We start from the raw sequence: 20559 nt of genomic DNA on the forward strand, positions 1-20559 counted from the left end.
GATCCAATTCCCCTGCCCTCTCGGAGCGGAGATGGTGGGATGGCAACTCCCCGAATGTCACCTCTGGCCTTTGCTTCTCTTTCCTGTCAGCCAGGACTCAGAAGCTTCGCACGATTCATCAAGTAAGAAGCGGGGAGCAAGCTCTTGGGTATTCCAGGCTCCAGCCCCATGATCTCCATTCGTGATCAAGCTTAACTTACACAACCGTCACCCTACCATCACAGCCTTCTCCGGCGTGCCCAAGTTGGTTGTTTTGCCGTTCCATGCTACGGAATCACCATCCGCGTAAACCTTCTTGACCCTGGATTTCAGCTAGCATTACGCTTTTCCAACGTCCTTCCAGACTCGTCCTGTCCTGCAGACTAGCCAAGACGGGATCAAAGGCAACAGCACAAATCACGAGAGTATCAGGCAAGTAATTCCTGTACTACAACGGAGTCTCAAGCCTTTCATTTCCACCACCCCTGTCGCCCCCGAGTTTCGCGGCGGCAGAACAGCAGTATCCTACCTAGGCTCGGGGCTGCTGCCGAGATCTTGTCTGATGTGGGGTGATGGATCAAAGCCGTTCCCTCTGATGCTTGTCTACGGAGCACCGACATTGACTTTCGTCATACCCAGCAATAGATGGACCTCAAGTGCTCTACAGCTATTAACAACATAGGCACTCCGACACACCCACAGGCTGCGCAGCACTGACCACTGCTGCAGTCATTCAATAGCTTGAGGGCTACAACAGCAGCCTTGACCGAAATAGTCATGTCACACAACACACTGCCAGTGTGCTCGCCGTTGGGCCATGCGTTAGCCTACCGCCCAAACTCCGCCACCAAAATTCCCACGATGGCATCGCTTGCTGAAAGGGGGAGGTGACCATCAAGGTGCGGCTCTGAACCGGACAGGCTGGGAAGGTTCAAAGCTAGTGGCCTTCTGGAAGGCAGTTTAGGCATCTCCTGGGAACCGCAGTCACGATTTCTTGCAAAAGAATGGTGGCATCCTCTGCAGAACCTGTTCTAGCCTCCCCGCTTCTACCGACCTGCCACACTCGACAACCCCAGCCAGGAACCACCGGCATTCCAAGAACCTACAAATGCTTGGCTCCCATCTCTGCCAGGATTCTTCAGCACTACCGCTTTACTGCTGCAAGATCACTTTTGCCAAGACAAACAGCTGGTGGTGTGGTTTCCTCACCTTCCTTTCACGACGATCACTTGAAAACGCCGTCATGAACCGCGAGTAGCCTTAGGACACCCGTGACTCGGGTCCCGGATCACATCACATACTATCGGGCTCTATCGAATCCAGGACGTCCTATCTCATTACGATGATGGTCACGACATCGTCGCACAATCCTATGCGCCGGTGGCATCAAGCCCGATGGCCTGAGACTTCGGAGATATGAACGATTACGATATGCCTCGGATGCCGCCAAGACCTGGCCTTACCCAGAGTATCCATATACTTCCAAGCTCAAGATCCCCGACTTGAGGAACAATGCAACATTGAGGATCCGGAGTAAGATCCGGCCGAGTTCGCCGTTACACCCAATCGAGACCCCTACGCCGCACTTCCAGCCCCAGCGTGTCACGCCGCAAGGTAGCTACGCCGACGGCGTTCCGCCCAGCTGAAGCCTCGCCACCTGCTCTATAAGGCGAGCGGGCAAGGCGCCAATGGCACTCCAATGTCTCGGCGTGCAGCCGACGTATGATGCCTAACAACCGCCTTCCTAAACTTCACCCTCTCACGCAGGTAAATAGCCCAAAAGGGACCGCTCGCCATCTCCGAAAGTTATGACGAGACAATATTAGTCTGTCTTGGACATTCAGCTCGCCGTACCTGCCTTTTTGAGCAACACTGAAAGTACATTTGAGTTTCGACAGCATCAGCATTACAGCTACCATCGCTAGTGTATTTCCACTTCCTCAAACTCCCTCCATTTCATCAGACAGCTCAGGCTCTTCCTGCCGATGTTCTCGTCGTCTTTGACGCTGCCTATGACCTTGCTCTGGTCTCTCAACAACATCATTTCCTCCCAGTCCTTCTCCGCGGCAATCGCGACAAAGGCCCTCGACCGGGAGGACGCCGTTGACCCACTGGTGAACCCAGGTATTTCGAGGGCAAGGTCTCGCTCCATCTCTGACACGTTGACATTGTTCATCTCGAAAGCAAACGCCCAAGTGCATGCATTCGGACTCGCCAGTGAAGTAGTATTTGTGACACATGGTTTATTCTGAGTACGAATGCTTGATGTAACTCTTGTGTCTGACCTCGATGAATTTGTTGGACGTGTTGTTTGATATCAAAGTTTATCGATCTTGGGCATTCCTGACTGATTCTTTGTCCTTGCGATCACATATGCAGCTTCGGAGAATCTGAAGCTTGAGAGTGTCGATAAGGCCGAGTTGAATTTGCAAGTATGAGGTTACTTATACACTCTTAGCTGCAGATTGGAAGCGGCCAGGGCCAGGCTTGCTCCAGTGAATGTGTAGAGTTGGCCATCATGTAGACTCATCAGTCAAACGTCGTCGATACGTGACCTTTCACTCATGATTCAGCAAACTCAGTTTTGAATGCAAGCGGCACTTGTGTTATATTGCAGGGTGAGTCTGATGCGAATCAGCAGGGTTTGCCACACAGCCCATGACATGATATGAATCACGGGCGGTGCTTCAATCATGATTGTTGACTGCCAAGACTGTTCGACTCCATAGTGAGTCCGTAGGGAATATTCCAGCAAGTAAACCACTGTTTCATAGATGTCGAGCAAGTGACATCAATGAGTACACAACCTCTGCTTTACTTATCTTGATCATGCAACTCCTTGGCTCACATGAAATACATCCAATCGCATTGTATTGCTTCATGTCAGACTTCATGGGTCAAGGACTAAATTTCGTGGAACACCATCCTTAGAATTACCAGAATTATCCAGCGGTCATGCTATGTTTCTGAAGGTTCATCCTGAGCGATTCTTAATTCTATTCAGAGAAGTATCTACACCTAGGTGACAACGCGAACGCGCTGTGGCTATTACGAGACTTGCCGGCGTAGAAGGATCATATAGTAATAATGATATGACTATATTCCTCAAGATACGAGATATTTCTTACTAGATATTATAGTTGTCAAGCTATATAGAATGCCTTGAGTCCCTCAGTAGTGATGGAGGAACTAATAAGCAGTAGGTTGAAATCAATCCGTGCATGTTCGTGCTCGCTTGATTTTCGATGGGATACTGGAATAGCGTAATAAAATTCGCAAACCTCTCCTGATTCGAAGTGATGCCAGTGCTTTTGCGCTCCTTATCGCTACTGACTTTTGTGGATATCTTGCGAACTACAAACAACGTGAAACGCGTTAGCCCGGCATTGATGCTTGATTGTCTAGCTCGTGAATTTGTAGCACGTGCATTGATAGCATGTTTTCGGCTCTTCGGATAATTGCCAATCCGCGCCAGAACAAAGGAACAGCCGTAAGTTTCCGACCGCGAAAAGTTACATGCGACTTGGCCTCTGCAAGTATTCAACTCAATCTCGGCAACATGTTCAACTACCCACCACCAAGTGCTCTTGAAAATCTGCCTGCAGATATACTACTCGGCATCATTTCTTTCCTCGACTCCTTGAGCGATTTAAATGCGCTCGTCAATGCGTCTTCGTCGCTGCGGAGATTCTTCATAGCGGAACGGCGGCGCGTCATCCGACATATTGTTCACCGCGATGCTGCTGCTGTCCTCAAAGATGCTGTAGCACTTGCACTTATCCCAAGAGCCGGTCAGTCTAGCAACAATCATGCATGGGGGGTGGTGAGCGCCACCAAGCTATATGCGATATTTCGGGAAGACCTCGACGCAGGCACAGCAGACATATCATCCATATCAGCCGATCACTTGATCGAGGCTACGCGATGCGACTTTATGGCTCGGGACTTTGTCACTCTGTATACGGAAGTTCAGCGACAGCAGTTATGGACAGTGGACTCAGAGGCAGCCAAGCCACTCACGAAAGACGAAGAAGACCGGCTCGTGCTCGCATGCTTGCGGTATCAATTGCTGACACAAAATTCTCGCGACCGCATTAGTGAAGAGACGACGATGGAAGTACGGGCAATTCTGAATCAATGCTTCACGCCTTGCCAGATAGAGCAAATCGTTGGAATTCACGACTTTGCAGGCAAACTACACCAATTCTTCGTCTCGCTTGATGCCTCAGATGAGTTGGACATGCAAAATACACATGTTTTCTACGATATTACGGCATTCCGACATATACTAAGCCGTGCACTCACCATGGGCCAAGAAACAATCAAGATCTTTGCGGCTTCTTCGACAGAGTTAAAGTGCCTTTCGGATCATCAGATTCTCAGAGGAGGTCACCAAGTGCCAAGCAACTACATTTTGGAGTACTTCCCAGTGGTATCCTCACAGCTTGATCTGACCCTTCACACGCTCTTGTCCCATGAGTATGAGATTAGACGGCTGCGAGATGTGATATACGGTTACGAAAGAAGGCTACCGGCAATCACCACTGGCGACTTGAAAACAGATCCTCCTTTTGCTTGGGTCGACGCGCACGCTGGTTTAGATTGCCGCCGATGGGGCTCAGAGTTGCTGCAAAATTCACCAGACCACGTGGGCATAGACAGCACGCGGTTGGACCGGGTGAAAGCGACCGTTGAAGCATGGAGGCAGCTTGGCTTTTTATACTGGGATCGAGATCGCGTTCAGCTTCTAAAGAGGTCTCTTTTGCAGTATCGAACGGGGTGGCTTAGAAATGTATGGGATCGTGCAGATGTCTTCTAGCATATCACGGAGATTGCGTGATGATGAAAGGCACGATATCGTAGACTTTAGAATAATACAGAGAGCCCGAAGCGAAGATCTTTTTCTAAAATAGCATCAGCCACCCCAGCAAAGACCTTCGCACCTGGAAGACGATTCGTCTATGTCACCAAGAGGAACCTGCTCATCAATGGAGGAGGTCAATGGTCGAATTTCGAGTGCCGTGTCGATGAAGATTACTTTTAATCACAGGGTAACACTGATGGCACTAGCTTGGCGGTTGCCAAGAGCTGAGTATGTTGACACTACCCCAGACTCTGACCCCAAGACTTCAATACAACCATACAGCAACTATGTGTAGGGCTTGGGCTGTTGCGACCTTTCAGCCTCATAAGGATATGGTGCATGTAAGCTGCATTCGATAACATCACGGTTGATTTCTTAGGCCATCAAGAGTCTTCTCGTGCACACAAGACTGCTCTCCAGTCAAGTCGGTGTTGTAGCCAAGTTTTGTTAGGAGAGCCCCGGATACCAATAGATATAATACTCCGGCTCGAAACTTTCCGTCTTGAAATTACCGGGTCAACTCCTGAAAATTTCACCGCATTTCCTACTCGACATTTCTCTGACCTCGCGCCGCAGAAGGTCGCTATAGCCAAGGCGTGTGGTCTGAATCTGACAGTTCTTGCTCATAGAAGGTGGTTATATAAGGCAACTGGAGTCCGAAAAACATCCTCTAAGCGCCATCGTCTGCCAGACCCGGGCAATGATTGTCACCGTAGAGAGTTGCCAGCTTTGCACCATTCGTTTTCTTGTCCAGTCGCTCTGCTAATCCCCTTCTCATCTCGGAACGCATGAGCAGTTGCGCGACGTCGGCGTTGCCGTCCAACTTTGTGCCTTTAGGCTGGAAGAGAAAGAAGCCGTCTTTCTGCCGGTCAGATGCCCAGGGCAGAAACTCAAAGTCGTGCCCCAAGCTTGCCTCGTCTTCCTCTCCACTATCAGGAGCAACAAACTCACCGATTCTTCAGGCAAAATCGGAGCTAGCGCCGAATAATATTGACCGGGACCCGCACCGCGCGCCGCGCGGACAGTGACATGAAGTTGAAGACTACTAAGCCTTGCTCTATGAGAACCGAACCGGCTGTAATTTGAGCCGGTTTGAATTTGGAACAGCTCGCAAGTCGACAATTCGCAACGCACCTACTCTCGTCAAATTTCGGTCACCGCTCGAGGCGACTAGTGCTCCCATTCACAGTCCTAGCGCGCGCGGGAAAGAACAAGCCTTTTGCCGCCGAGTCAGGGACTCAATGAAGCAAGGTCGTGAGCCCGTTCATCTCAACAAGCCGGACAAACCGTGTAGCAAATCAATATGATGTGGCCCCTGCTAGAAGAAGACTCTTGTATCCGCTGATAATGTCAACAACGAAGTGGGTCGGCCTGGGGATAAACAACGTGGCAAGTCGAGCCAAGCGCGCCGCTTACAAAGTCCGAGATATTGTATCCATATAATAGCTTCAACCATTCAGTCGATCAGCAACATCTTTTCCACATCCATTGATGCGCGGTGGGATAGTCAAATGGCCGATCGAGTGGTGATGCAGTCGTTTTCTCAGCATTGAAATCAAATACAGATTGAAGCTCATAATCACATTGTTGTATAATTAACTTTCTCACATCGTGACGAATGACTCGCTGGGTGCACATGTTCAGTCTGCCTTACAGGGGTAAGGCTTCGAGAGTCAGAGTTCAGTCAAGCCAAAAGCCAATTCCCCAGCTAAGGTTCGCGGTGATTAGCCACCGGACAATGGCCCCCACAAGTGAGAATGAAGCTCATTTCCTACATGCGATGAACTCGGGAACCGGCGAACAGTGAGAAATCTTAATTGATGAAACCATCTCTGTATTCGTACCATCTGGTTGGGACTCGGCATTTCGGGTGTTAACCGTCAACCGTGCAACTGTTCTTATTCTGTCCCAGTGCTTGAGGTGAACTGGTATTTAGGCCGTGATCATCGCTTCCCGTCTGTCTGTTCTGTCCTACTCTCACCAACCCACTTTGTCACTCTTTCACAAGCCTGCCTACCACTTTGACTTTCTAAGTCTGTCCATTCTTTCTAACACGAATAATCACCAATAATCTCTTACCTAATCACCTTCAACCGCCAAAATGCAGTTCTCCATCTTCACCGTCATCGCCGCTGCTGCCAGCTTCGCTGCTGCTCTTCCCGTAAGTAACCTACCGAGTTAGTCTCGACTTGAAAAGACACCAGCGCTAACACAACCTCTCAGACTGCCACCTCCACCACCGCTGCCGCCGCTCCCTCCGCCACCTGCGGCAAGCTCGGCAACTTCCACAAGACCACCGTCAAGGCCGGCCAGACCTTGACCATCATCGCCCAGCGCTACAACTCTGGTATCTGCGACATCGCGTGGCAGAACAAGCTCGCCGACCCCAACGTCATCTACGCTGGCCAGGTCCTCCTTGTCCCCGTCGACGTCTGCGTTCCCGACAACACCTCCTGCATCAAGCCTTCCGGCACCGCTACCTGCGTTACCGGCGGCGCTGCCACCTACACCATCAAGTCTGGTGACACTTTCTTCGTTGTTGCCCAGAGCCTCGGCATCACCACCGACTCGCTGACCGGTGCCAACCCCGGCGTCGTCCCCGAGAGCCTCCAGGTCGGCCAGGTCATCAACGTCCCTGTCTGCTAAATGCTCCACGGGTTCTTGACAAGGAACTCACAAACTTCATGTTTCCCTGAGAAGTAGGCAATAGTGAGGCTAGAAAATTTCAAAATAGACAAAGCGTTTCTTGGCACATTTCTGACCTCGCGTGACATGCTCAATAACGTGCTGGAGATATCGTTGAACAAGATAGTCTATCGAGACAGTGGGAGTATCCACTGATACCGTGTATGAATACTCTGTACGAGTACTGTGAACCGCCCGAGCGATCAGCAAAGGCAGAACACTTAAACAAAAATCGCTGAACAAGTCTTTCAAAATAGAACCAAAGCTCTGCAGTAATTTCGTGCTATCTGGGACAGAGAAAGACTAGTTTACCAACACAGAAAAAAAGAAATCATGACCGCATTGCCATGATGGCTAATGCTTGCCATGTTCGTGAACAGTATATTCCGTATACGCGACAAATTCCCTGATTCGCTTCTCATCTAAGACCACCTCTTCTCGTCTCAAGTTAATGCCTCGTAAAGTGCATCGCCCGTGAAGATTCCTCCGTGTGCTCTATTCATGTGATCATAGCAAGGCTTTGAACCATTGAATGCCTCTAGACAAACCCAGCAGATGTGTGCTTTACAAGCGCTGCAAGTCATGTGATTGCAGCCATCCGACTTTTGAATTGAAGTTTTGCATCTAGGACAATCTTTGATGCCCAGCTGCTTCTTGACTTTGTCGAAATTCCTGTCAGCATCTGCAGCTGCTCCTGAAGTGATGTATTTGTGTTCGGCGCAGGACTTGCCGTGGTGGTCAACGTTACAGGATGAGCAAATGGTCTTTGAACATCCTCGACAGCTGAAGAGTTTTGGCGGTTCCTGCGATGTCGGTCTGTATATGGTTTGGCAGTCTGGGGTCGGACACCAGCAAAACTCATCCGGGCGACTTTTGACATGACTCGTCACCGCGGAAGCAAGAAGCTCTTCGAAGGTGAGCGATGACAGGCAGTCTTGTAGCTCCTGGAGTGAGAACAAGGCATTGCAAGCGCCCTCATCAGCCAGACAGCGAATGCCCGATTGTCCGTTACCGACGGCAGATTGGCAAAAGTTCTCGAAACAGTCGTGGCAGTACACATGTCCACATCCAACTTTCAGTGGGTTCTCAGCTGTTGTCCAACAAACCGGGCAGCACTCCTCTGCTCCGGTTGTCATGTCCTGTTCCTGAGGTAACCGCCCTTTGGCCAAGATATCCATAGCCGTGTCGAAAGAAGCTCGCGGGCCAATGATCTCCAATCGCTTGGGTGTCGCAAGAATGTTGAGGGATACAGCTTCTTGACCCAGGACTTCGCAGACAGCCTTGAATCCTCCCCGGATGGCCCAGTGCAGACTCTCAGAGGTCAACGGTATGTAGTGGATCATAGAGGGAGCGTCGCTGAAACACTGAAGCAATGCATCGCAAGCTTTCTGCGAGGCTTCGAACGAGCCAAAGACGTGGATCTCGGCCTTGGATGGGACGCATTGGAATGCCACGTTATGCTGTCTTTCGATGGGTCGGAGGCGTCTACTCGCCAGTGATTTGTTGTTGAAGGATGGACTCCAGAGGGGCTTCTTGCCTTCAGCATCGTACACTAAGCGTCCTTTGAGAAGCTTGTTCGTGTGAGTCTCGGCTCTCGCGAGATCGACTCCCTTTTCACTCTCGAGTCTCAATGTGACATACCCATGTTGCGGTGGGTATCTTTTAAAAGTGACTCTTTTCGAGCTGAAGGTCTGAGCAGTTTTCTCGAAGTCCACAAGAACCGCGCTGAAGATATGATTCGCGACCTTGTAGGTTGCAGAATGAACTCTACTAATGCTAAGTCTGTCGTCCTTGTTGAATGGCAAGGGCTTAGAGTTAAGCAACCTAACCGCGGTCATAGCGTCTGCCTCGTCCGAGAAATGAGCCATCGCCTTGACTCGTTTGCCAACGGAGTCTGCTTCCACTTTGAGTCTCGTCTCCAATGGTCCAATGCCCACGAGCAGAGCTTCAACCAAGTCGACTTCGCTCTTGGTATTGTCCAGGTCCTGCAGTCCCTCAAGTTTCACACTTGTGGGTCGCTGTCTCTGAGGAATCATGCTGAGAATGTCGTCCTCGGTAGCTTGTGGTGGAACATATAGTCTCAACTTCGGTGACGAATTGACTGAATATCGCACTCCCAATTTGCTCCCCCGTCGGTGATGTACAGCGTTCGACCTTGGTGCACAAGAAACTTTCGCTCCCAGCACAGTAAATATTCCAGTTCCAAAGTTACTGCGGACTTCACTTTCGGTAGACTCGGAACCAAAGGTCAAGCAAGCCAGTTGCATTGGTTTGTGCCAGGAGCAAATGACTTTCTTGCAATTCACCCTGTGGGTGAACCCCTTGTTGGTATCAAGATTGAGAGGCTTGTGCACTTCGACCTTCAATCCTGGTATTCCAGATATTTCTTCGATATTAGGATTCTTGAACTTCTCATAGAGTGATTGTGCAAAGTCAGGGTCTTCTGCCCGAATGATAGCACACATCAAGCCCCCTAAGCCTTGGGTTCTTACGCGAATGCTGATACTTGGAACGTCGAACCCCAATCGACTTAGGAGTCGCGATACCGCTGCAACATCGCTTCGAGCGGGTAGGTTGAGGATGCTGGCAGTAGAAAAGTCGGAGAAGAGTGAGACCTTCTCGACGGATGCGCCTGAGCCAAAGTCGACCCAGGCACCTAGCAGCTCTCGCGTGCACTTCTCTTCCGGTACGGGCGGCTAGAAGTAGAAAATCAGCACCCATCTTCGGTCGCTTGATGACTGGAGTGCAAGGTTCCACATACCGTAACTTCACTTGCTGCTGACGCTGCTTCTCTTGGAACATTATCGTGAGAAAATGCGCACTTGACGCCATTTCTACACTGTCCCTTTGCAAAGAAGACGCAGGCGATCTTGGAGCGGGAGTCTTCCGCTGCTGGTCCAGTAGGCTCCACGTCCTCCAGAACAAGCTCGTGAGATGGGCCAGATGGCACGGATTGATAGATGTGAGGGAAGGCGCATTTGTCGCCTCTGGAGCAGAAGCCTTTTGCAAAGAACTTACAGATCATTGGAGATAGGGCCGGATCGGCCTGTTCGGATGTAGGCGACTTTCTGAGCCTTTCATGGACGAACGGGCAGTCAGACCCCGAGCGGCAACATCCTTTGAGATCAAATCGGCACCTTACGGCTGGCGATGGTGCCGCCGCTCGCGTTCTGACTTCCAGCCAACTCGCCATCGTAAAATTTGCTCAGATCATCAATGACTGTTGGGGTAGGACCGAGGGAGGTTAGAACGCTGGACGACTGGCCGATGTAGGGTGTTTTATTTAAGCCACAACGGAGCGTTGGGAGTTGAGGGACGCACATGATCCTGAGCCAGAAGTATGAGCTAGTTATACGTTGTAAACAGCAGACACCTCCTCGAAATGCTTGAAGAGGGGTAATCTCAGGACAACTAGTGAAAAGCCAGCTGAAAATCTCAGTGCAGCCTTGATGCAGCAACAAGGCAAATGCAGGAGGCCAACCACGCTATTAGAGTTCGGCAAATCATGTGTGGCTACACCTCTTTGCTGTACGGTTGGGCACAGTAGGGCATCGCCAAGACAGCTACTGTCATCAAACCCGTCTCCCGTTCTGTAGTTGACGATGGGCTTGGAAGAATCTGAGTATTACTGCGATATGGTACCTACCCAAAGTACTATTCAGTTCTTCTTCGACCGAAACAGCTCACTTTTTTCAAGTTACAGGCTTCACAAAAGGGACCAGAAAATAAACGAAAATTATCAAAATTGATCTTCTCAAAGGTAAATACTTCTGCCAGCTCGTGGGTTGGGAATGTATGTTGCCTTCCAAGACGATCGTCAATCCATTATGACTTTGAAGCAGGCCGAAGAAAGCGTTCTATGATTAGCTCAATATTGACATGCTCATACCTTTCTTCCTCGATAATTACGTCCGAGCGCTTCAACGCGTGTGCAATCTCTGCTGTCGGTATGCCGAAGACTTCGATAAACTTATGAACCATTGAGGTCCTATTAGAGTACCAATCCTTGTGGAATTTTCCAGCCAAGCGTGCAGTAGCCCCATGATCGTATTCATGCTCGATCCAAGCGATGTACATAGCCAGAGACGATCTGATTGTTCTTGTAGGATCTGGCCAGCCTACGTCTACGACAAAGTTGTGGTAGAAGCAATCGCGTTTGTAATCCACCTGGTAGCCATGCTGTTCGGTAATACATGAGTATCGGTGCACGACGGCACATTGGGGTAGAGTTCATCATACCTTGACTTCCGCCTGCCTTTTCACACATTTCGCATCTGATTTGCGTTTCTCCTCAACCACTTTATCAAGTCTGCTCTTCATCTGATTGAGCCAGTCCTTAAGTAGGTGCTCAAAGTCCTTGGCACTTGATTCTTCCATCTCAGTTTCCAAAATGGCCAGAAACTCTGACTCCTCGTCGAGTATGTCGTCGACTTCTTCATCCTGCAGGCAGAGTGGACGAGATGAAGCAGCAAAGCCATAGAAACAATCCGCTGGATGACGCTGGAAGCAAAGATGGGACATTCCGAGCTCCTCATGCTTCTCCCACCGAATGAAAGAGAGCAGCAAGTCTTTTCCTTCTTGCGCTCCTCTATATTCCACTGTGAGGCACAAAAGCTCCATCGCCGCGATTGGAGGCTTCCCCCATGTCTCTTGCCACCCATGTCTGGAATTCAGCAAGTCAACAACCGAGAGGCGGCCAAAGGATGAACAGGGGCATCTGCAGCCATCTCCAGTGAAGACATTCGCGCCTCCAGCCAGCAGTATCCGTAAAGTCTCCATAGCAATCCAGAAGCCGTGGCCTCGGCTCTTCTCCAGTGTGTCAAGAGCGAAGTGTAGGGCTGTTCTATGATGGAAGTCTTTGAGATTGACGTCAGCTCCGACTTCAATAAGCTTTCTAACCAGATCAGGTTCGCCCAATTTGGCGGCTACCATCAGAGGGGTTTGGCCTTTGCTATTCATATGGTTGAATAGCCTGAATCCTTGCTCCATCAAAGCCTCGAAGTCAGTGATCCCAGTATTGTAATGTAGCAGACAATTGTCTTTAATGCCAGAAGTCGCATCATCAAAGGTCAAGTTGGGTGCACGACACTTCATCAAGAGCTGCCCGAGAGAAACCTCGCGCATTTCAAGATTGCCAAGGTTGGGATATTCGACGTGATACAACAGGACAGCGCTTTCGGCCCAGCCCTCCACAATCCAATTATCGGCAAAGTCTTCTAGCCGAACTAGGAATCTGAAGATCAACTTCCAATGTCCACGCACAGCGGCGTAGTGAAGAAAAGTGCGCCCGTACTTCTTATCACCTGCGTTGATGCAGGCCCCAGCTTCAATCAAAAGGGTGACGGATTCATCCTGGTTTACGGCAGCAGCGTACATCAGGGGTGTGATGCCATGGATGTCAGTCATGTTAACATCATGTCCCGAGTCAATGAGTGCTTTTAATCGTTGAGGATCTGAAACAGCCAGGTGAAGGGGTGTCTGCCCGAGGCTGTTCTTTTCGTCTTTCTTAGACTTAAATATCCACCTGTCTACTGTTTGTGTCGACTCGAGTAGTATAGCTTCGTGGAGAGGTGTCATTCCAGCGAATCCTGCGTATCACATGTTAGCGGCCACTTCGTTTTCCTCGCCATTCCTCTCGAGTACAGGAATAAGTGAGATGCTTTAGGCTGAGGACTGAACTAACCTTGGTTATGTATGCACACTATCTTGAAGTATTCGATGAAGAAAGGGTCCGGGGTAATTGCTTCTGAGATCCAGTTTGGCGATGACAGCGCCGGCCAGTCTTGAAAATCCCCAACGACTCCGGAGACATCGTAACCCAAATCGAGGAGGAATTCCAACAGGTACAAGTGGGGGCCTTCGCCAATCCACTTCGCGCATTGCACAAGAAACCTGTAATGACGAATCAATGATTTTAGCCATTTCGCATGCTTCCAGTTTGCGAGTTTGACTTACGCCACACTGTCAGTCCCTTTGGTCATTTCGAACTCTTGCATGAAGAGTATCAGTAGTTCCCATTGAGTCTGATCCTTTCCCCTTGCCCACGGGTACCTCAAAATCTCCTATCGCCATCATCTGTCAGAATAAGGCCGTAACTGAAGTTCTGGCAAACCCACCTCGATATAGGACTTCCCACCTGGATTCACGTGGCGGCTGAAACCTTGCGGGTCTGCTCTGTAGAGCTGTCTCAGGCTTTCGCTAGCCTCTTCGAATCCAATGCTGTACGTCTGGCACCTCCATATAATCTCGAAACCGGGAGACGTGTACGGCACTATTTGCTCCATTTGGAGATTCGGACGAAATGAGAACCTGCCTGCGGATGTGATAGTATAGACCTCAAGCACTGCTGCCCATCTAATGCCAAGCTGCGAGAACGCAAGCCTCACTGAAGCTCCGTATTTTGTGGTGTTGCAGGTCTCCAGGTCGCAGCTCTGCTGCAAAGCGCCCCAAGTAGTATACTCTAGAGCCCAGAACCGATGTGTTGTCCTGTTCGTGCGATGGCAAACACAAGAGCATGGTCTCAAAAGACAATTTTGCTTAGGTTTGGCTCTCAATCTTTCTTTTCTTGGCACTGCGCCAACGGAGGCGGTTGGAGATTGGGATAAGTCCGAAGCAGAAGCCGGAGCCAGCTCTGAGGCTGACTCTTCAGGAGGATCTTCTGTCGGCGGCAGGGTGTGAAGTTGACTGACTAAGGTTAACTCTTTCAGCTGGTTCGAGTTTCTGTACGTCGCGATCCTGACAGTGACACTCTGTTAGTGATTGAGGAGCGGCAGAAGTATCTTCGAAGAATTATGGCACGCACAGAATCAAATTGATTTTCGCCCCTTGGATACTTCGCTGCAAAGCCATCACATTTTCCTTCCAATCTCGGAAAGCAAGGAATATGAGCGCGTTGGCCTTTATGGTGCTTTTTGATGTTGGCGGTATTTTCATGATCAAAGACTTCAAATCTCGAACAACTTGATCGCAATCCGCTTGACAATGTTGAATCACAGAATCATTGCGATTAGAAACATTCGCAATTACATCCTGAATAACATGTGTCAAGAGATCCAGTTCTCGGATGAGGGTGCTGATGTCGGTGGCAGCCTTGCCAGCACTGTCGCGGATAGTTCGCAGTTTACTAACGCCCTCACTGATTTGTACTGAGAGGGACACAAAACCTGCCACACCAGCGGCGACTCCAAAGAATTCGGCCATATTCGGAGACTACACGTGGGATGAATAGAAGACGGATTCCAGGGCCATGCCAGGGCGAGGAATAATCTTACTCAAAGAAAGTTGACGGACGCTTTGTGGGAAGAACGTTGTCAGAGTTAGGCAGAATCGAGAATCAGGCTCTGCTGGAGTCCGCCTCGGAATTCGCCTTATGTACTGCGCCTTCCTTCAGAGGAAGCGGACGAGCTCCCTAAGCCAATCACATGGTTCTCATATGTCCGACCCTCAAAAAATGCCTGGGCGCAAATACATTTAGCGCTATCATGCCCTTGAAATACTATCATTCCTCGGAAGTTGTATCAATCAAAGGAAATAAGAAACAGCAACGCAACAAATTCCAGCCCAAATCGAGATTCGTCACCATTCAAACGTAATCAACTCCATTTCCGAGGATTTCTCCGTCGAATCCAAAGTAGGCAACGGCTCAATGTCGATAAAGATAGAGACCTCCTCATCAGGGAGCGATTCTGCAATACAACACCGAATAAAATCTACGAGATGTCGCTTGAGAGCATCGAACTCGTCTTCTCTTCCACAGGAAACTATCTGATCAGCATGAGTATCTCGAGCTTCCAGTCGAATGAGCAGGCACTTGAGCTCGGATCGCTCAAACTGCAAGGGAAGCTCATCTTCTAGTTCGGCCAGCGTCTTGGTCCGGAAGCTTCCTCTGGGCTTCCAGATACAGCTCCGCCGAGTCGGGTAGCGGGTGATTATGCGGTACACAAACTTGACTCGTGCTTGACGCAATGGCGTGGTCTGTGGTGAGTCAATGCTTTCGTTCGGCTCTACAGCCATAGTCTCTGAACGTCTCATGTCGGCCAGGAAAGAGACTGTCTTCTTGCGTTCCACAGCAGGGCTCATTTGACGTGAGGTGTCAGCTGGCGCCGAGGTTTCGGTGCTGGTGAAAACCTCTTCTTGCTGAAGTGAATGCATATCAGTTTCGGCATGTAGTTGAGTGATCATTTCATCAGCGAAGGCATCAGCAGAAGTTTCCCTATCTGTGACATTCTCCGCACTGTTTTCACGGATGTAGAGTTCCGATTCCTCTTGAACACCGGTGAAAGAGCCATCAGGTACTTCTAGGTTGGCTTCAAATGACTTGGCGCCGGTGTCTCTCTCCAGAGAACACTCGTCTTCCATAGCCTGCAAGGCTTCAGACAGTCGCTGACCTGTCGCGAACCCATCGCGTTGAGGTTCCTGTCGCTTGCGCGACGAGGTCCGGCTTCCTCTGGGACCGACTGGAGTGTTGTATCGCTTCTCCCTCGAAGTCTGATGGGAAGAATCTATGCTGTCAACCCTCGGGCGCTTTGTAGGAGGTTCGGAAGGGTTCATTTCGGCGTAGGGCGCAAATTGGGGATCTACCGTAGGGCCAGCGAAGGGATTCTGGTTCTATTGAAGTATATTAGGACCAAACAGCGTGATGATTCTCTTTGAGGCAGCAGACTTACGGAGGTGTTCTCGACTCCGTGGCCATGACCTTCGAGTTCGTGCTGGGGGTCTGTGACAACCTCTCTTTGCAATTGTAAGAGTTCTTGAGCCTCTTCTGAGGTAGAATCGATTTCAGAAAGGTCGAAACTCTTCGAACGAGCGGCCGTCATATCGATTTGGGTCAAGCTACGGCGTCAAATATAAGGAGAAGTTTATCAGTACACGCGGGATACCGATCACTTACCTTGAGGTACCAAGCATTCTAAGCGCACTATAGCTCTCTAGTGACTCCTTAATCTCATCTACATCGATGGGATCCTCGTGACTACCTCTCCCATCAAATGTGCGTATGTGGATGTTGCCCGTCTTCCCCTTGTTCTTCCTGTATTTTTCGTTGCGGTGCTGCTGCAGGTTCATTCGCCAAAAGAGCTGCTTCAGAATGCGCTTAATCCTACGAGACCATGTACCTATCAGCCATATACCTTCCCTCAAAATATAAGACTAATTCTATTACTTACCTCGTGCCATGGACGGAATACTTGAGCTTATTTAAACTGTCTTGGACAGGTTCGTTCGGCCATAGTCGAGTTCCGTTGCCGTCACAGTCGAGAAATGCTTGGACCATCTCCTCAAGAGCACTTTGGTGCTCTGGAGACCTCCACTCGTGCATCGCACTGCCCTCGTATCCCTGGCTGGTTACAAAGGTCTTGCGGAAAGCCCGGACGCTTTCATAGAACGATATTGACTGGTAATTTGCTGAATGAGAGTCGCCATATCCGAGCTTTTGCCGCAGGGTAGAGATGGGTGGAATGGATGTCGGATTGACGGAAGACGCCATGATGACCATCAAAGAACTCGCTTGATCACAGTGGAGAAAAGCATTGAACAGTGAAATCCTTTGGAAGTATCGAACTCAAGCTGGGCAAGCTGGGATACCATCCAACAGCTGCGATCCCCTCCCGTGTCACTGGGGGAAACCTATCTAATTATATACATAGCTAGGACAACACGGATGTGGGGCTTATGACTATTGCTCACTCCTCGATGATGCCTAGTTGCCTTGCCTGAACGTTAGGCAGGCGGGTGGAAGGTGTGGTAGACCTAAACCTGTAGGTGGTAGACTCAAGGGCTATGAAACGATTAGAAAGGTTACGAGGGCTGGAACGAGTGAATGAGTGAAAAGGATGAAATGGGTGAAATGGGTGGAATTCATGAAAAGTGGAAAGGATGAGCTTAATGATAGAAAGATTACAAGTAACAGAAGCCCCCAAAGTTTGGGTATCCTTGGAAAGAACTGAAAGGTCACCAAGAGCGCAATAGTAGAAGACAGCAAGGTGGGTGGAAGGCGTGGAATGAGTGGAAAGAGTGAAAAGGGTGGAAGGCAAAATCGTATGGGTTGCTTTAACCATGGAAAAGAAAGACGCTCGGCGCGTAACATACAGAGCACATGCAGAGCACTAACCAACATCGGACTCAGCTGACAAGGATTCTTGCATCTATCACGTCAATCACTAGTTCCGGTTGGTCCGGCATTTCGTAGAAAAAGTTTTGTTGGTTGATACGTCTCTTGTGTTGGAACGGTCAGGTCGTAATCGACCAACCTCCCTTTTGCGGCACAGTCCATTCGTGTCTGAGGCCTCCTGTAAGTAGGTTGCAATTTTGGCCTGAGGGGTATGGATGAGAGGTGTTGCCGGCCAGAGTCGAGGCCTAGTTTTACTGAAATAGGAAAAGAGTGCAACGTTATAGTTGAAGCGAGGTTGAAGAGGGTTAAACGAGGCATACATACTACAAGTGCCGTGAGTACTAATTCACGTCATCTACACTTTCATGCTGAGGAAAGTCGTGAGATGGTACATGTACGAGGGGCCATCACTGGCAATGAAAAGTTTCTCACTGATACCGCAGACAGACGATATGTTGTGAGAACCCAGCCTTGACTGAAATCCTTGTAGCTACCCGACTACGAAATAATTGGCAGTGGTATGGATTGCCTTTCGGTTTGTATAATTGTCGGGGTGACTCGGTCGAGACGGTCGGGATGTGTGGAGATATTGCGGATGGTTATTATGGGGATGTTCGGCACCGCTCCTGGATCAGCCGGTGCACGTGCGGGCCGCTCTAGGTTGCTACCGCCAAGGAAACCATTATTCCCAGATGGCCCCGTTCTTCTTGATCACGATTTCGATAGCACCAGCAAGTTATGTTTTAAGGATTTGTTATTGTCTAAATGCAATGCTAGACTACCGAAGATCCCAAACCGAACAGATAGGAAACAAAATGCAAAAGGTACCTTAGTAGATAAACGCCAAGAACTCACAAACGCTCGTATCATATTTTTTGGGTTGAGAACATCAAACCCGGTTGAGAACAGAAACTCAACCCACCACGTGAGGGATACCCCTCTTCCACTTGAGCTCCTTACCGTGCTTGCTCTTGTGGTGCCTCGACACATTGTCCCGCCTCCCCTGGTGTTCGCACCCCTGGTGCGGGCACTGGCGGATTTCGGAGCGCACGTTGTTCTTCTCCGCAACGTCCTTGTGGCGCGCCTGCATGTGTCGCTCGAGGTCCCGCACTTGAGCGAACTTGTGCTCGTGGCGGTGCTCGGCGCGGCAGATGGTGCAGACGAGAGCCTTGCGGTGGACGCGCTGGTGCTGCTTCAGCTGGGCCTCCTTGGCGAAAGTCTTTGTGCAGCCGTCGGTGGTGCAGTTGTATGGGTGGGAGGAGCTGGAAGGGGCGCTTGCGTTGTCTGATCCGGGGGAGGAGAAAGTTGTGTCGAGGGGCGAGCCGTCGTTGCTTGCCGGGAACATGGAGAATGAGTCGGTTTCGGGGAAGAAGTCGAGGACGGGCTCGAAGGGGGAGGTGTTCGTGCTGCCCAGATAGGAGGAAACCTGGTCGCTAGAAAGGTATCCAGAGGTGGAGAGGTCGGGCAGAGGGCTGTTAAAGTCAAAGAAGTTGGGGCCTAGGCTCTGCGCGACATCGAACTGGACGGCGGGGTCGTTGAAGATTTCCTGAGGAGATTGGGTGGTTTGGTAAGTTGTTTCCATGGTGGAAGGGTCGAAGGTGGTCATGTCGTAGTCGCCCGTAGCGAGCATGTCCTGCTGCATGAGCATTGCCCAATCGTCGCCCTCGTCCGAAAGCTCAAAGAGCTCGGAGAAAGGCGAGTTTTGATATATGCTGTCGTTCATGGCATCGGGTGCAGCACGTACCGGCTGGGCCCCGTAGGGCCAGCCTGTGGTAGTGACCGCCATAACTGCGACTGAGGGGGGGAACCCGGGGTGGTGTGTAGTGTTCTCGCTTGTAAGTCTGCCAACGGTGATCGTTGCAGCAGACAGGTCGTAAGACTCCGTTTCAGGAGTTGTAGGTTGCTGGTAATCAGGGTCGTATTGGTAAAGGGTGGTTGACTCGGCGATTTGCTGAGCTAGCTGGTTTACGAATGGTTGCGTTTGTGTGAATTCTTGTGGACGGGCGCTATCAAGTTCAGATGGCCGATCGAGAAGTTTTACGACGTACTCAGGTCCTTGGCCAACCTAGGGGTAAGCGTTAGAGGCAAGTCGCGAGAGCAGGCGTAGACGCGCCGTCGGCGAGCTTACCGGTGCGAATAACCAACATCATCCTCCCAACATTAGACAGCAACAGACAACAACCGCGTCATTCTATCGTCTTGTCTCCATATGAAGACGCGATCCAATGACTTGGTATTGTTCAGAGATGCAATCCGTGCATCATCCTGACATTCAGGAAATGGAGCAAGGAAATCTAGGACGCGAATGTCCTCCATAGTTGCAAGGTCCGAAAGCCGGACGCTCGCCAATTCCTCCCGGGAAGAGACGGAACAAGAAGCAATCATGTCTTCGCGGCATTCACCACAAGCAATAGATGCATGGCGGGACTAGGTTTGTGTGTTAGCCTCTCGTCATGAGAGAAAAGTCTTGTATTCAGTCGTTAACTAACCTTGCGAAGTAACAACTGCACAGGTGGGCGTCGGCGTCTTGTTGACGTCAACAGTGGTGGTGGTGGATATCCTCCATCGTCGGAGGTGCCTCCATCAACAGGGGAGTCTTTAATCTCGAATTCGACTGGGCTCAGGATGGAGGACTGGTTCAGTCCCATCTCCGAAGCAAAGGCGTCTCCCATATCGACAAAAGTCGTGACCCGAGGATCAGGAGTCGCCCAAGCATCCAAGTCAAATTCGTTTAACATGTTATAAGGGCATCGATAGCGGCCAGGGTCGCCATCGAAATCGTGCGTGTCCCAGCGGTCTTGGACCGATGGATCTGGTTCAGAAGCCATATTGGCGGCGGGGGGGTGGATCGTTGATTCAACTAGAGCATCTCGTCTTGGATGAGCAGTGGCGTGGGGTAAGCTTGAAAGCTTGAATCAATGGG

General features: G+C 50.3%; 5 protein-coding genes across 5 annotated transcripts; 1 reads left to right on the forward strand and 4 right to left on the reverse strand.

Annotated features, from left to right (window-relative positions):
* Positions 1-6944: 6944 nt before the first annotated feature.
* On the forward strand, positions 6945-7489 carry HER10_EVM0006952 (intracellular hyphae protein 1; the record flags this gene model as incomplete). The annotated part of the gene is made up of 2 exons (XM_035476521.1): positions 6945-7004; positions 7067-7489. The coding sequence occupies 2 exons, from the start codon at positions 6945-6947 to the stop codon at positions 7487-7489; spliced, it is 483 nt and encodes a 160-aa protein (XP_035337323.1).
* A 482-nt stretch (positions 7490-7971) lies between these two features.
* Positions 7972-10553, reverse strand: HER10_EVM0004185 (uncharacterized protein; the record flags this gene model as incomplete). The annotated part of the gene is made up of 2 exons (XM_035473837.1): positions 7972-10224; positions 10290-10553. 2 exons carry the CDS (start codon positions 10551-10553, stop codon positions 7972-7974), a joined length of 2517 nt encoding a protein of 838 aa, XP_035337104.1.
* Positions 10554-11353: 800 nt separating this feature from the next.
* HER10_EVM0002201 (uncharacterized protein) lies at positions 11354-14776 on the reverse strand (the record flags this gene model as incomplete). Its single annotated transcript, XM_035471923.1, has 6 exons — positions 14331-14776; positions 13645-14263; positions 13484-13590; positions 13212-13420; positions 11768-13116; positions 11354-11707 (listed from the first exon to the last, which is right to left on the reverse strand). The coding sequence occupies exons 1-6, from the start codon at positions 14726-14728 to the stop codon at positions 11354-11356; spliced, it is 3036 nt and encodes a 1011-aa protein (XP_035336955.1). The 5' UTR covers positions 14729-14776.
* Positions 14777-14906: 130 nt separating this feature from the next.
* HER10_EVM0006612 (uncharacterized protein) lies at positions 14907-17514 on the reverse strand. The gene is made up of 4 exons (XM_035476193.1): positions 16693-17514; positions 16419-16625; positions 16195-16360; positions 14907-16135 (listed from the first exon to the last, which is right to left on the reverse strand). Exons 1-4 carry the CDS (start codon positions 17019-17021, stop codon positions 15104-15106), a joined length of 1734 nt encoding a protein of 577 aa, XP_035337297.1. The 5' UTR covers positions 17022-17514; the 3' UTR covers positions 14907-15103.
* Positions 17515-18549: 1035 nt separating this feature from the next.
* HER10_EVM0012765 (uncharacterized protein) lies at positions 18550-20464 on the reverse strand (the record flags this gene model as incomplete). The annotated part of the gene is made up of 3 exons (XM_035482151.1): positions 18550-19701; positions 19809-20063; positions 20126-20464. The coding sequence occupies 3 exons, from the start codon at positions 20462-20464 to the stop codon at positions 18550-18552; spliced, it is 1746 nt and encodes a 581-aa protein (XP_035337817.1).
* Positions 20465-20559: the final 95 nt, after the last annotated feature.

The sequence above is a fragment of the Colletotrichum scovillei genome, assembly GCF_011075155.1.
Source record: "Colletotrichum scovillei strain TJNH1 chromosome Unknown Contig00002, whole genome shotgun sequence".
NCBI classification, from domain to species: Eukaryota; Fungi; Ascomycota; class Sordariomycetes; order Glomerellales; family Glomerellaceae; genus Colletotrichum; species Colletotrichum scovillei.